This window comes from Pecten maximus, chromosome 13, assembly GCF_902652985.1.
Source record: "Pecten maximus chromosome 13, xPecMax1.1, whole genome shotgun sequence".
Classification (NCBI taxonomy): domain Eukaryota; kingdom Metazoa; phylum Mollusca; class Bivalvia; order Pectinida; family Pectinidae; genus Pecten; species Pecten maximus.
This window is the reverse complement of record NC_047027.1, coordinates 31,644,320-31,659,212: the sequence shown is the minus strand read 5'-3', so window position 1 is coordinate 31,659,212 and position 14,893 is coordinate 31,644,320. Positions and strand designations below refer to the sequence as shown.

The 14,893-nt window shown below is 35.2% G+C and overlaps 1 protein-coding gene across 1 annotated transcript in view; it reads left to right on the top strand.

Annotated features, from left to right (window-relative positions):
• Positions 1–6,240, top strand: part of LOC117340986 (ammonium transporter Rh type A-like) — an 80,796-nt gene extending 74,556 nt beyond the window's left edge. The window contains exon 10 of the mRNA XM_033902778.1: positions 3,240–6,240. Coding sequence (XP_033758669.1) covers positions 3,240–3,261 — 22 coding nt within the window. The 3' untranslated portion in view covers positions 3,262–6,240. The remainder of the gene's footprint in view (positions 1–3,239) is intronic.
• Positions 6,241–14,893: the final 8,653 nt, after the last annotated feature.

Here is a 14,893-nt window from a genome sequence, read left to right as displayed (position 1 = left end):
TGATATAAATACCTTTAGGTTATGTTGACATGATATGACATAAAATTAAGGTCAGGTCAGAGGTCATTTTGAGTTACGAGTGGATAAAGGATGGGGGTTGATATTCCCTATTGAACCAATTTTGACAAAACTTAATGATAATTTGGTCTCATTATGATGATGCAGTGATATATTCAAAATCAAACCATTAAAACAAAGCCCATATTCAAATGTAGGTTACAGTGATCATAAGTGCCAATTAACTTATATATATAGTGCCTTAATACACACAATAATTAATAAAAAACTGAAAAAATGGCAGAACTTAAATGTTCTTCCAAGTGCTAGATTTGTGATCTTTATACACGATACAACATTTACTACATACCAGCACTTATATACTCTTTTAAATAAATATTAATATTTCATATTTAATAAAAGCTTGGTATACATATGTCAACCTTCAACATTGTGCAGTGCAATAATTAGGCCATTTTTTCATGGCTCCAAAGGTCAGGGGGGAAAATGCCTTTCAAACATCAAAAGGCGTGCGTCAAGGTGATGTCATTGGTCCCTTACTTTTAAAATATTGAAGAGGAGACAAATGCATTTGTTTAAAGAAAAACTATTTTCTAGTTAGAAATAGTTTTGCATTATATAGGGTAAAATGAAGAAACTGTCATTCATTAAGTTATGGGGTAAGTTTGGGGAACTGGATGGTGTGAACATTGAACAGCTGCTTTGGTCGGTATCAGAACTGCTGGAGCTGTAAAATAGAGCAATAACAAAAAAACTATTTGTTTGTTTCTGTTATGGCGTGTTTACTGGTGTAATGAAAGAAATTCAAACAAAGGATATATAAAATGAATTATGTCTTGTTCCGTCGATTCTGAAGTTATTACATGTTGGAACATACTTGTAGTATCGTGTATTCACTGTCAGTCTCAGACTGGAGCCAGTTCTTAATCATCATCACATCATCCACACCGAGCAGTAACTTGATAAGTAATGGGATGTGTTATAACAGGTAATAAATTATGTGTTATGTCTATTAAGGCACAGCTTAGAATATGTATTCGACATAATTGGCATTTACAAAAATGGGTCACTGTGACCTACTATTCGACTATGGGCTATTTTTGTCTTTCGATTGGTGTATTTTCAACATATCATTGCATCATAATTATGAAAAAGGTTAAAAATATCATTACGTTTCGTCAACATTATGCCAACCGAGAAATTGACCCACAACTTTACCACCTCCTGACTCAAAATGGACTTTGACCTGACCTTCATTATATGTCATATCATGACCACCTAGCCTCAAAGTATCTATAAAAAAAATATCGGAGATTGCCACCGAAGTACCCAAATAGACACCCCTCTTATGTGAATCCGACCTTTGACCTCGTTATAGTATTTATGTAATGTCACCACCAAGACGTTCCGCCATTCTAATCATGATCTAACTTCAGTAGTTCCTGGTCAAGCTTACAGTAGTAAATATAGCGCTGACACAATGAGAACGCTGACCACGTTATGAGTGATGGCACTACTATGATATACTATTCAGGATACAACACACGTCTGTAATGTAGTTAAACACTCAGAACAATCTGTATTTATATACATAAACGAAGGCTACAGACATGATTAGAGAAGTTACTCAATGGTGCTTGATATATGAATAAATGGAACAACTTGAATATTACTCCGAGTGTTAGATTTATGAAGGGTATCTATATACCTGATACAACATTTACAATATACCTGCACTTGTATACTCTTTTATATCAATATATGTATACTTTATATTTTATATCACGTTATATTTCTTTGTTATTTGTTACATATATATACATGGTTCATGACAGGACGCTAGTTGATTGGTTATAAATGTATTGAGATCAAAATAAAGATTTACCCTCAAGATAATCAGATATTAAACACTGTAGTTTTCATGAATACAATTTCACCATGATGCCAAAAACGGACAAATTACTTTATGGCACTTTTCTTATTTGATTGAGAATATACGAAAAGGTGCATTGTCTTGTTGTTTATTGCACTGAGATGGCAACACAGTAATAATGACTTAACCCCCAGATTTGACCTAGATTTGTATGCCTGGTGTCGCCGTGACCTAGATTTGTATGTCGGGTGTCGTCGTGACCTAGATTTGTATGTCGGGTGTCGTAGTGACCTAGATTTGTATGACAGGTGTCGTCGTGACTTAGATTTGTATGTCGGGTGTCGTCGTGACCTAGATTTGTATGACGGGTGTCGTAGTGACCTAGATTTGTATGTCGGGTGTCGTACTGACCTAGATTTGTATGACGGGTGTCATCGATGAAGCAGACGATAACTCTCCAAGAGCTCCTGGTCGTAATATCCTTGTACTTTTTTATGAAATCGATGTTTCTTAATATTTCGGGTTCGTTAAATCTATTTGAGTTTAAATTATGATTTCGTTATCATGTCGGACTCCTTTGTTATTTACATTTCAATGCTCTAATATAGAACTAAAACCTAATTATCATTGTAACAACTAAAAGGGATAACTGTTGTTATTATCATTGTAGATACAGTTTATTACTCAGGGACAATAACACACACTAATAGATTAAAATACTGTACATATGGGCTACAATATCTGTAAACAGTCCCCGATATCCCCGAGCCTTGCCTGGCCTGTTACGGGATTGGTCTAACTATTATAATACCCGAACCTTGCCTGGCCTGTTACAGGATTGGTCTAACTACTACAATACTCATGATTTACACCACTTATTGAAATAAAGCGCAATATTAAGGACAAAAATATAATCAGATACGATACCCATCTAATTAAACAGAGGACAATTCTCTCTTTTATAGTTGTTTTGATAGATATGTTATGTCTTAATTAGAACTGCAATATTATAGGAAGCGGACAGCAACTAAATTTAAATGGAATAGAAATTTTACGATAACATCACTGGGTATTTTTTTCGAACTGATATTTTCCTAGCTGGATGTAATTAAATAAAGCTTTATCAGGTATTTGTTTTCCCACCGATTTATGTAAAATCTGATTTATTATGAAATTTTCTTTTTTTTTTTTTTTTTGGCTTTAATTGGAACATGTCAGATATTTCTTAGAAAAGAAGTGCTGTGTCTTATCGTTCGCTACTACAATCAGCCAATGTTTAAGAGTTTCGTGATTCGGTGTAATATTAATTTTGTCTTTTTCTGCATCGATGATATCGTTTTCTTTTCAGTCACTTAATGGAAAAAGAGTAGACAGGTCGGTGTTGTAAGTGGTTTCGGTATGTCCCCGGGCTTAAGTGTGTTACCCGGTACAGCGATGGACTAGATACAAGTAAGTTCCTAGCGTCAAAACGAAACGAAGGCGTGTACAATAATATCACAACGATAACTTATTCTAAACAAACCATAAGAACTCCCCACAATCTGTCCGTTCACATATAAATTAGCCCACTGGTCAACGCGAGACAACTCTAACATCACGTGGTCGTTATGATAAGACTACTAGACACGTGATGGGGAACCATAGTGCCTTATTAATGGTCCTACAGCCTGGTTACGTATATATAGCTTATAAAGAACGAGTTAAATATAGCTAAGTTAGTAAAAAAAGGTTCTATAGCCTAGTTACGTATATATAGCTTATAAAGAACGAGTTAAATATAGTTAAGTTAGTAAAAAAAGGTTCTACAGCCTAGTTACGTATATATAGCTTATATAGAACGAGTTAAATATAGCTAAGTTAGTAAAAAAAGGTTCTACAGCCTGGTTACGTATATACATCTTAAACAAAACGAGTTAATAAAGTTAAGTTCGGAAAAAAGGTTCTACAGCCTGGTTACGTATATACATCTTAAACAAAACGAGTTAATAAAGTTAAGTTCGGAAAAAAGGTTCTACAGCCTGGTTACGTATATACACCGTATATAGAACGAGTTAGATAAATTTAGGTCAGACAAAAGGTTCAACAGCCCGGTTACATATATACACATATTTGCAAGTCATTTGAGCACAATAAAAAATGCACACACATTCAATACCCTAACATCAAAACGCTCGTAATGTAAAGTTACCCAAATTGTAAAGCCGAATATCATTTAATATGTCAATATATAAACAGATCCACATCGTAACACCAAATCTCACTAAATCTGTCTAGACACGTGCGATATGATTTAAAGTTTACTGACGAGATTTGGCCTTTTATCTGTTTCGTTTTGACGCCTGGAACATACTTCACAGTAATATGTCTGCGTGCTTGTTTGTGGCGGTTTACGGTGAACTGATGCATGCAGTGACTAACCCTTAGAGGCTAGAATCGTTGTTTGACTGTATTATTTCTTCATTAACAAATTCGAAATTATTTTAAGTATATATAGGCAATGGAAACCAAAGGTCTTCATAGAAATTTGCTGTGGTTGTATCATGGTAACAAAATTATCAAATGAAGAAGATGTATTCGTAAAATATATACTATTGAAATATGAGAGGGAAAATGATATATCATTATTTTTGTTTTGATAATTGTGATTTGTCTCCCTACTATGTTTAATATATTATAACACTACACTGTAAGCGGATAAGGATGTGAATTTGATGCCAAATGACAGTAACATTGTTATTGTAATTTTATTATTCGGTAATCTATAATCCTATCACAAGATACCATTGCTGTCCGTTACTTAAGCTTGGAGAGAGGAAACAACCGTTATTGGGTTAATATTAGGCTTATATGGATAAAAAAAAACTGTTTATACATTTAACATTGTAAGGCATTAGTTAAATAATGATAAAACGTCCTCTGTACATGTAGAATTATATAACTATTTAGATAATAAGACATATTTGCCGAATGTAATATTTTGAGATTTATTATGAAATGTGCGTTTAGTATATAAATATATTGGATACAAACTCGTGGTTAATGAATTACATCTCACCAGGGACCAGATTCATTGTAAATTATCTAAATTGTATAGTTGCTTCAGACAAAAATGCGACTTAAGGGCAACCATAGTTTTACGAACAGTATGAGTATTTAATAATGAAGATAAATGTTTCAATTAAAATGTTTGGTAGGAAACATGGATTATTGTTTCGACTTTCGATTCATCTTCAGATAAACTTCACAATCAGCCATCATATAAGTGAACCGAAACTAACAGAAATATCAAACAAAATATAACTCCATCATCTTTATCTGATGTTACCAGGAATATCTCAAAAAATAAAAATGAAATAACATATGCGGAAAAGAAGTCAGAAACACCAGTACAACATAGAATATTGAGTGATGGTATTGCAGTACAAATTTTGAACATCAAACATTTAGCGATGATATTGTAGTACAATTTAACACTGTGAACACTTAACATTAAGCGATGAGCATTGGTATTGTACTGCTAGCTGTGAACGATGGACATTGAGTGATAGTATTGTAGTACTAGTAATGAACATTGAACACTGAACAATGGTATTATAGTAAAACAGTGAACACTGGACATTGAGCGATGGCAATGGATTAAAATTATGAACACTTAGCATGGAGCGATGGTATTGTATTAAAATTATGACACTTAACATGTAGCGATGTTGTTGTAGTACAATTTGTAAACATTGAGCAATGGTTTTGTAGTACAGGTTGTGAGCATAGGACATTGGACGTTGTTTTTGTATAACATAGTTTGCCAGTAAACGAAAATAATTTAATTTTGTATGAAACACGCATTTTCATTGGCTGAAATAATTTTGTTATACCTCCATAACAAAATTTTTGACGTTGCAAAATGTAACGTCATTTTTGATTGGCTGATGACGTTGTGTAATAATTTATCACAGAAAAGAGTTCGCCAAAGAAAGTGAAATATCTTAGTGTGTATAAGACGAAATTAAATTATAAGAATTAACATTAATTATTTTTTCTGTTATACAGTCATAACATAAAAAAAACTGGAGTGTACTCTCTTAATAAACCGCTTCGCGGTTTATTTAGAGTACACTCCAGTTTTTTCTGTTATGACTGTATAACAGAAAAAATAATTGATGTTAATCCTTAATCAACAGAATTTGAATGGTAGCATCGTACATCATCAATATGATATCTACCTACATAATTAAACATTACGGTTGATTGTATACAAGTTTTTATCATGTTTATATGGATATCTAAGAAAGATGTTTTAATATAATTATATCATGTTAACAAAATCTACTAATTTTAATAAAAACATATTACCAAACAAATGTCACGTGTTGTTATATACTTAATAGGGACAAAGGAGTGTTTCCGGTTTTTATTATTTGATATCAGCATTTCTACTCTAGAAACTATCATATACAACATTTGCTGTCATTTCAACATCATTTTCTCCACCATAGCTATATCATTTGCATAAACATCTGTAGAGAACTACATTCGTTTAAACAAAATTCACATACTTCAAAACAGGCACACATAAAATTAAAGGCTGTATTTCAAACAAAATCTTTGTACTAAAAATCCCACGAATACAGAGAAGATTAACGATTACATATAAAACACACATTAAAACGACAAAAACCAAACAAAAAACAAGAAAAAAACAAACATTAAACGTGAAAGCTGTGTTTAAAATGAAACTTAACAAATATCCAGGACAAGAAAGACTTAGACTAAAATTTAACAAAGAAGTTTGGAATAGATAGAAAGTATTCATTTTAATTGGTTTTGCGAGGAATAGGATGCTGGCAATTAAGCTACCTCTCAAAAATAAAAAGGCATTTAATTTAGTTCAAATATTTTGATCTTATTCTGTCTTCGACTCAATTAAAAATTAAAAGACCTAAGACTAGGAAACACGAATACAAATAGACGATGACAACGAAAGGGTCCCATGGTGTAAAAATATACGGGTATAACAAAGAGACTGAGAAAAACCGGTAAAAAACCCTTGGTAGCATCAAATCATATAACATTGACAAAAACGTTTTACAATTATGCATGTGAAGGGTGATGAGAACAAAATAAGGCGAACATATGAAGAAGGACTACAAAGATGAAAGATAAAAAATGATTTACATATATTCATACATTGATTCAATAATTGGGTCGAAACGCTAAGTAACAAATACAAAAGGCTGCGGAAAACAATTCCATTACATTAGCTAGATCATTTTGGTCCAAACATGTTTATCTAGCCTTGACAAACTTAAATCTTTCTCTCGAAGAAAGAGTTATCTCCCTTGTATTATGATATAATTTAATTTTGTATGAAACACGCATTTTCATTGGCTGAAATAATTTTGTTATACCTCCATAACAAATTTTTTGACGTTGCGAAATGTAACGTCATTTTTACGGTTTATTTAGAGTACACTCCAGTGTTTTCTGTTATGACTGTATAACAGAAAAAATAATTTATGTTAATCCTTAAATAATGAAATTATGGTTTGAATATGAACTTCCATATAGCAAATCAATTCAATTTTAGCTACAGATCTACTATCTGGGATAATATCGGGAAACAAGTACATCAAAATAAGGAACTATGCACCATGTTTTCAAAACTTGATAGAGTAAAACATTGATAGCAGTCAAGGATGTGTTAAATACCCTAAAGGATGTTAATGCTAATAAAAATTATTCCTAGAATATAATTTAATTTATCATAATGAAGACTGCTGGTTAATTTCTTTTATTGGTAAGTTGTTGTTAGGTAGCAATATAGTTTGATTTGTCCTGTACGGTTACTTCCCTTGGTTTGGTAGTTTATTTCCATATTTGCAATTAGAGTTATCGCCCTTGGCAGTTCCTGATATTTGGTAGCCATTGCTAGCGTGTGAGATACAAATGTCCGATTTATTTCCTTCGGGACAGCTACCAACCATTATTATCAATCAACCTTGAACGCTGCTGTATCATTGTCATTGATTGAGGTATGAGAGGAAGAGGCCAGAGGCGCTCAGCCAGGCAGTCAAGCAGCCCCTACACTAGGACAGGGAGGCAGTCTGGGGGTTCAGGTCAAGCGCAGTCACAGGCTGAGTCATCAGGGCCTGAGCGACACAATTCAAGTGCAGGCCCTCTTTCAGCATCCCAGATGGAGGAGGTCGTGGAGGCAGTATCTGCCAGAGTTACCCCTCGCCTGGTTGAGGCAGTTCATTCAGCAATAGAGCCAGTTACCGCCACTCGGCCAGAAGGTACAGTAGCATGTAATACTGTAAATCCATCCCTTGAGCCCTCTCAGTCTACAATATCGAGCTGTGTTAGTCAGTTTGACCCAAAAGATTATCAAGTTACCAGTGTCAATAATGATTTAGGCAGTAACATTTCACAATCCATAAGGCAAAAAATCATGGGCAAGGAATTTATTGACCTTGGTCATATGTTATCAAAGCCTTCTAGGATAGATGATGAGAAACGCTTGTCTTTGGTTGGGGGTGAATTTGTTGTAAAAAGTAAAAATAAAACCCCTACAATAGTCGACTTGGATATGTGGACTGATGCGTTCATCGTGTTCATGTCAATATACACATCAGTCATCCAGGAGAGGTATCTGGCATGTTAAAGTACATGCATACAGTAAGGTTAGGGGCAAAAAGGGTTGGAAGTCTTGGATGGAGGAGTTATGATGAGCAGTTCCGCTTAAAAAAGGCCCAAAACCATGCTATTCCTTGGAATACAGTGGACCAGGAGCTGTGGCTCCTTTATATGCATTCTGGGGGCGCAACTTTGTCAGCCATAACAAAACCTCCCAGGATGGTTCAGGGCATAAAGAAATGTTTTGATTTTAATAATGGCAAGTGTAACAGGTCTTTTTGTTTTTACAAACATATTTGTCTACATTGCTCAGGAAATCATAGGAAGATTAACTGTTATCAGCTGGGGGCACAGACAAATAATTCTAATATGAATTATTCTTCTAGGTCAGGCAACAATCCTTGAGCTAGGGTCTGGTTTTCGTTTTGGATTTTCATTACATTATCTAGGTCCACGTGTACATTCTAATTGTCGGAATTTACTTTCGGTTAAGGGTAATGAAAATGAGGTTCACAAAGATACAGAAAGAGATAGATGCAGGTAGAGTAGCGGGGCCTTTCGGTTATCTCCCTTTGTCCACATTGAAACTTTCTCCGATTTGGTTTGGTACCCAAGAAAGATGGGTCATGGAGATTAATTCACCATCTTTCATATCCGAAGGATAACAGTGTTAACACGTTCATTGATGAGAATCTTTGTAGGGTGCTTTAAATACAAATTTTGACCGCATAATTAATATAGTTCAATGTCTTGGACCCAACACTTTGATGGGAAAAATGGACATAAAGTCTGCATTTCGTTTATTACCTATCAGTCCTTCTGCCTTCGATTTGTTGGGGTTTAAACTTTGGGAACATTTTTTTGTTGATAAATGTTTACCTATGGGTTGTGCAATATATCCTGTTCATTATTTGAGAAATTTTCAACGGCTCTTGGAATGGTTTGTTCGGGAGGTGGTAAATTTGGATAGTTCACATCACTGTTCAGATCTAGATCACTATTTAGATGATTTTTTCTTTGCTGGTAAGGACGGTACTTCTGAATGCTTCTATCTCATGAACACTTTTGACAGGATCTGTACTGATTTGGGGGTTCCTATTGCCGTAGAAAAAACTGTTTAACCAACCCCTATTTTAACATTTTTAGGTTTGGAAATAGATTCCATAAATATGCAAATTGAAATTCCCAGTGATAAGCTGGTGTTGCTAGTTGGGTTACTGAATGAGGTTGCTGTTAAGAAAAAAGTCACACTAAAACAACTTCAGGCCTTGACTGGGTCTCTGAATTTTTGTGTAAGGGCAATTCCAGCTGCCCGTGCATTTATGCGGCATTTCTACAATGCAATGTCAGGAGTTAACAGGCCACATCACTTTATACGAGTTTCCCAAGCATCGAGGGATGATATCCATACTTGGCTTACCTTTTTAGAGCTTTTTAATGGATATTGTAGTTTTCCTGAGAAAGATTGGGTCAACAACTCAGAGTTACAGCTATTCACTGACAGTGCAGGGGGTGACAGCACAAGGGGTGGGGGGCCTTCTTTTATGGTAAATGGGCATTTTTTCCCTGGCCTGAAGCTTGGATAGCTTCACCAATCATTTGGGACATCGCCTTTCTAGAACTTATTCCTATTGTCATGGCAATTTCTATTTGGGGCTCTGAACTTGTAAAAAAAAAAAAAAAAAAAAAAAATTTTGAATACAGATAATGAAGGCCTAGTAGCAATTTTAAACAAGAAAGCTTCAAAATAGTGTAGAGTCATGGGTTTCATTCGCCCATTTATACTGAGGTGTATGTTGTACAATATTCAGTTTAGGGCAGTTCATATTGATGGGAAGTTGAATTGTATCGCTGATGCTATCTCCTGAGAGCTTCCTTTTCATCAAACTCTAGACAAGTGTATGAGACTGGAATAGTTTGTTTCGAACAGTTTTGTAAAACTTACCTCTCAAGCTGTTCTTGGCCACCAACCCAAAAGAGTGTAATGGAGTTTATCGCGTATTTGTGGTCACAAGATATTGCTCCATCTACTGTAAGGGCTTATATTTCTGGTATAGGTTTCAAATGTAAAATGAGTGGAGTTATTGATGTGACTCAATTTTTCATTATCAAAAAAAAAAAAATGCTTCTTGGTATGGCAAGATTAGATGCTAGATACGATTCCCGTCTACCCATTACTCCAGAGCTCCTCACCAAGATTATCAACATTCTACCTTATGTATGTATTTCACCTTATGAAGCAAATATGTTCGCGCCCCCCTTTTTTCAGTAGCATTTTTTGCATTTTTGCGTGTTGGGGAATTGGTAGCAGCTAAGCAGGGGGAGTATGGTCATGCGTTATTGGCGCATAATGTCTCAGTTTCTACAATAGAGCGCCTGGTTCAGCTAAAGCTTCCTCATTCAAAAACAGATCAGTGTGGATCTGGGGTTGTCATAACACTACAGGAGAACAAGGAAACTGTTTGCCCATTTAGGTTAGTTAAGAATTTTATAGCCTCCCGTGGCCATGCCCCTGGGGTGTTTTTCTTTCACTGTAACAATGTTCCGGTGACTCGCTATCAGTTTTCAGCAGTTTTAAAAGGGCTTTGAATGTAATTGGCATTCATTCAAGTGACTACAAGTCTCACTCCTTTAGGGTGGGGGCAGCTACCGTCGCTTCGTTGAAGGGTTTCTCTGATGAAAAAATTAAGGAAATGGGTCGTTGGGAGTCAAGAGCATATAAAAAATACATTCGAATTTCAACTGTATCCTTATTGTAGATCAATTGAATTCATTTGTAGTCAGAATACCAGGTTTTTCCTAACAATGTAGCAAAGAAAAGAATTTCCTATGCAGGGTAGCTTTCTGTTCATCATTAAGAATTGGCTCAATTGCAGTAACTTATTGTAAGTTTAAGTCTTCACAGAGTACCACAAAAGAATTTGGATAGTTGGTTCATCCATTATAAGAAGAGCTTTCTGTCATGCATGGGCCTCCAAGGAAGGATCACGCCTTGACCTGGGTCGTTATGGTGCCTCCATCTTATGGCATGCCAAAGGAGGTTTAAGGTGGAACAGTGTTATCCGTCATTAAAACTTCTACTCCCCATTGGGAATCCTCCAGCCATTTTAGTCATCCATTGTGGAGGCAATGAGGTGGGTCAAGTGAACTCAGGATCATTGAGGTATACAATGCTGTCAGATCTGGAAACCTTACAAACTATGTTCCCAAACACGAGAATTGTGTGGTCAGCAATTTTACCGCGTTTACAGTGTAGGGGGGGTTTACAACATCAGTCAGTTCGTAAGATACCTGTACGTATTAACAGTCAAATAAGTTCTTACCTAATTAGAAATGGGGGCGGGTATATCGGATACCCAGAGATTACAGATGAGAACACAGGTCTATTCCTGGATGGGGGTTCATCTAAGTAACTTGGGAAACGATATTTTCCTATACAGGTTACAGCAGGGTCTTCAGGCGTTATTGGGCACTAATACTAGTATGACCCCTGGTTTTGGGGAAAGGGGACCATGGTTATGGTGCTAATTTTGCGTGCTATTTTGTTCAGCAAACATTTAACTTTTTAAGATGTGTGAGAGCATTGCCTGGTCATTTGATATAGTATCTTAAAATTTGTTTTGGATCTTTATTTAATTGTCTTGCTTTTACGTGACTGCTTTTTACTTTGGTGTGGTGTATTTGCTGAAGTCTTGGAGGATGCCAAATCGCCCATAATCTTGTTTGGGTCGGCTCCTTAATCTTGATATACTGCAATTGGAATGCAGTATTTTTGTACATTGGCGTACATTTTTTCAGCCGGGCACTTGGGCCCCCCACCATCGTTTTTAGTTTTTGCTGAATATATTTTTGAATTTGATTTTTGCGTCACGGTTGCACCGATTTTGTGGTGTTCTTTGATTACTTGCTATTCAGTTGCTGCTGAATATTTTGTTTTTGAAAATTGGTCGCCTTTTAACACCAAATTTCTGATTGTTTAAAACATCAAAATTTAAAAAACCAGGCTTTTCTCCCGCACTCTGTTGTGGCGGTGGCAAGCACTCACATTCTGCTTGTGTTGCCATTTGGCTGAGTTTCTCCTGCACAACAGATTGCTGCTACATGTTTTTTGAACTTTGACTTAAAATTTGATTTCAAAAGATATCAAATAGTATTGGTTAGTATCTGCTATGATTTTGTGGGGGAATTTTCTGCTCCCAGTTTCCTCCCCAACTTCATTAGCTAGCGTGGTTGAAGTCATTGGCCATCATTTGCCACATTAATCATAACAGTTAGCAAAAAATAAATCCAACATAAAATGTGTAATTTTTGTTTGTTATTTGTTTTAGTTGTCTTCTATTTGATAATAAAAATTATTCCTAGAATATAATTTAATTTATCATAATGAAGACTGCTGGTTAATTTCTTTTATTGGTAAGTTGTTGTTAGGTAGCAATATAGTTTGATTTGTCCTGTACGGTTACTTCCCTTGGTTTGGTAGTTTATTTCCATATTTGCAATTAGAGTTATCGCCCTTGGCAGTTCCTGATATTTGGTAGCCATTGCTAGCGTGTGAGATACAAATGCCCTCCCACCCTCCCAATTAAGATGGAAATCTGGGTCTGCTGTGGTTTTTTCCATTGTATGTTCGCAGGGTTCACTAAGGAAACGTCAAGACTTCGACCACAGACCATGAGGTAGCTGAGTTTCTCCTGCACAACAGATTGCTGCTACATGTTTTTTGAACTTTGACTTAAAATTTGATTTCAAAAGATATCAAATAGTATTGGTTAGTATCTGCTATGATTTTGTGGGGGAATTTTCTGCTCCCAGTTTCCTCCCCAACTTCATTAGCTAGCGTGGTTGAAGTCATTGGCCATCATTTGCCACATTAATCATAACAGTTAGCAAAAAATAAATCCAACATAAAATGTGTAATTTTTGTTTGTTATTTGTTTTAGTTGTCTTCTATTTGATAAAGACTTTTACGGGCAATTGAACAGAACTCGATTGCACAATTTCTAATCATATCAAATCCAATAATAAAAACAAGTAATTTATCAATACTGATATAATAAATACACTGGGTTAATACCTATACTGGTATGATATATTACGGTATTATATCTATACTGGTATAATATTTTTACTGGCGCCTCTTGTCTTTAACACGGGTACTTGGAATATGATTATGATGTTTTTGATAAAAAAAGTTACGTTAGTATTTATAAGGCAAATGTGCGAAATATTTTTTTTTAAATTAACCATGCGATCGTAATACAATAATTTACTCGTCTATAACGTAACATTTTTATTTAAAAGCATCGTTATCATATCCACAAGTATCTGTCGTCATTAACTCAAAACAACACATACTTCAATATAATTGATATATATATAAATGTTCTTCCTCGGATGACGAGACTTTAAAGTCTGCGCTAACGAACAACTCGGATCATAAACACCGAAGTAGAAATTATAAAATTATTAGGAAACTTTGATCTGTAGGGACTGGTCCAACCATCAACATGTATATACAACTGAATTGTAAATATTATAAAATAATTATAAATCCATTACATAACATTAACCGGTCATTATTTATTTGTTAGGTGATGATCCATGCTGGGAGGACTTTCCCAAACACCGGGTCATCATTCATACCACATTCCATCTGCTAGTATTGGATTTTTTTTCAAACTTTATTTTTAGATACTAAAGAATTCTTTGGCGACACAATGGTTTTCAAAATACATTTCCAATGACAAATGAATACATTGGTCCTTCTGATATTTTTGTCAAATCATTCACTAACGGTATGGCTAGAATTGATACTCCTAACACGCCCGACACTTAAAGAGGCTTGCCCGCAGAGAGATCAGAAAAATTGGCTAATAGAAAAAGATGTTTTACACATGACAGATTGTTGGAATTGTTGAGTTTTTCATTTTATTTTCCTTATAAAACGCTGAAAAGTGATATTAAAACCTCATTTTTAAATATTATTTATTTAATCGCAACCCGCAATAAGTCTAATTTGATTGACACATCAAAGAAACAAGCACGTGCACAGTGCCGCACAGTGATAACTTCAAAGGCAGCGGCGATTTACAAAGAAGATTTGCCGTTATATTCCATACATTTCCCTCTCAGGTTGAGTTTTAAAACGTCTTTTAAATACATATTCTGTAATTGTTTTCAAGAAATAAAGTCGGAAAGCCTCTAATTTTGTCACATAGAAACGTGTACTGAAGTTTATTTAGTGATCGGAGATGTGCCGTTTACCGGTCCGTCTGCGGGTAAGCCTCTTTAACTGATCGAGAGCGAAAGGAAACGTATGAAGAGTCTCCGGTAGAGAGAATGAAGGCGACTTGTATGACAGTGAATGGCAGT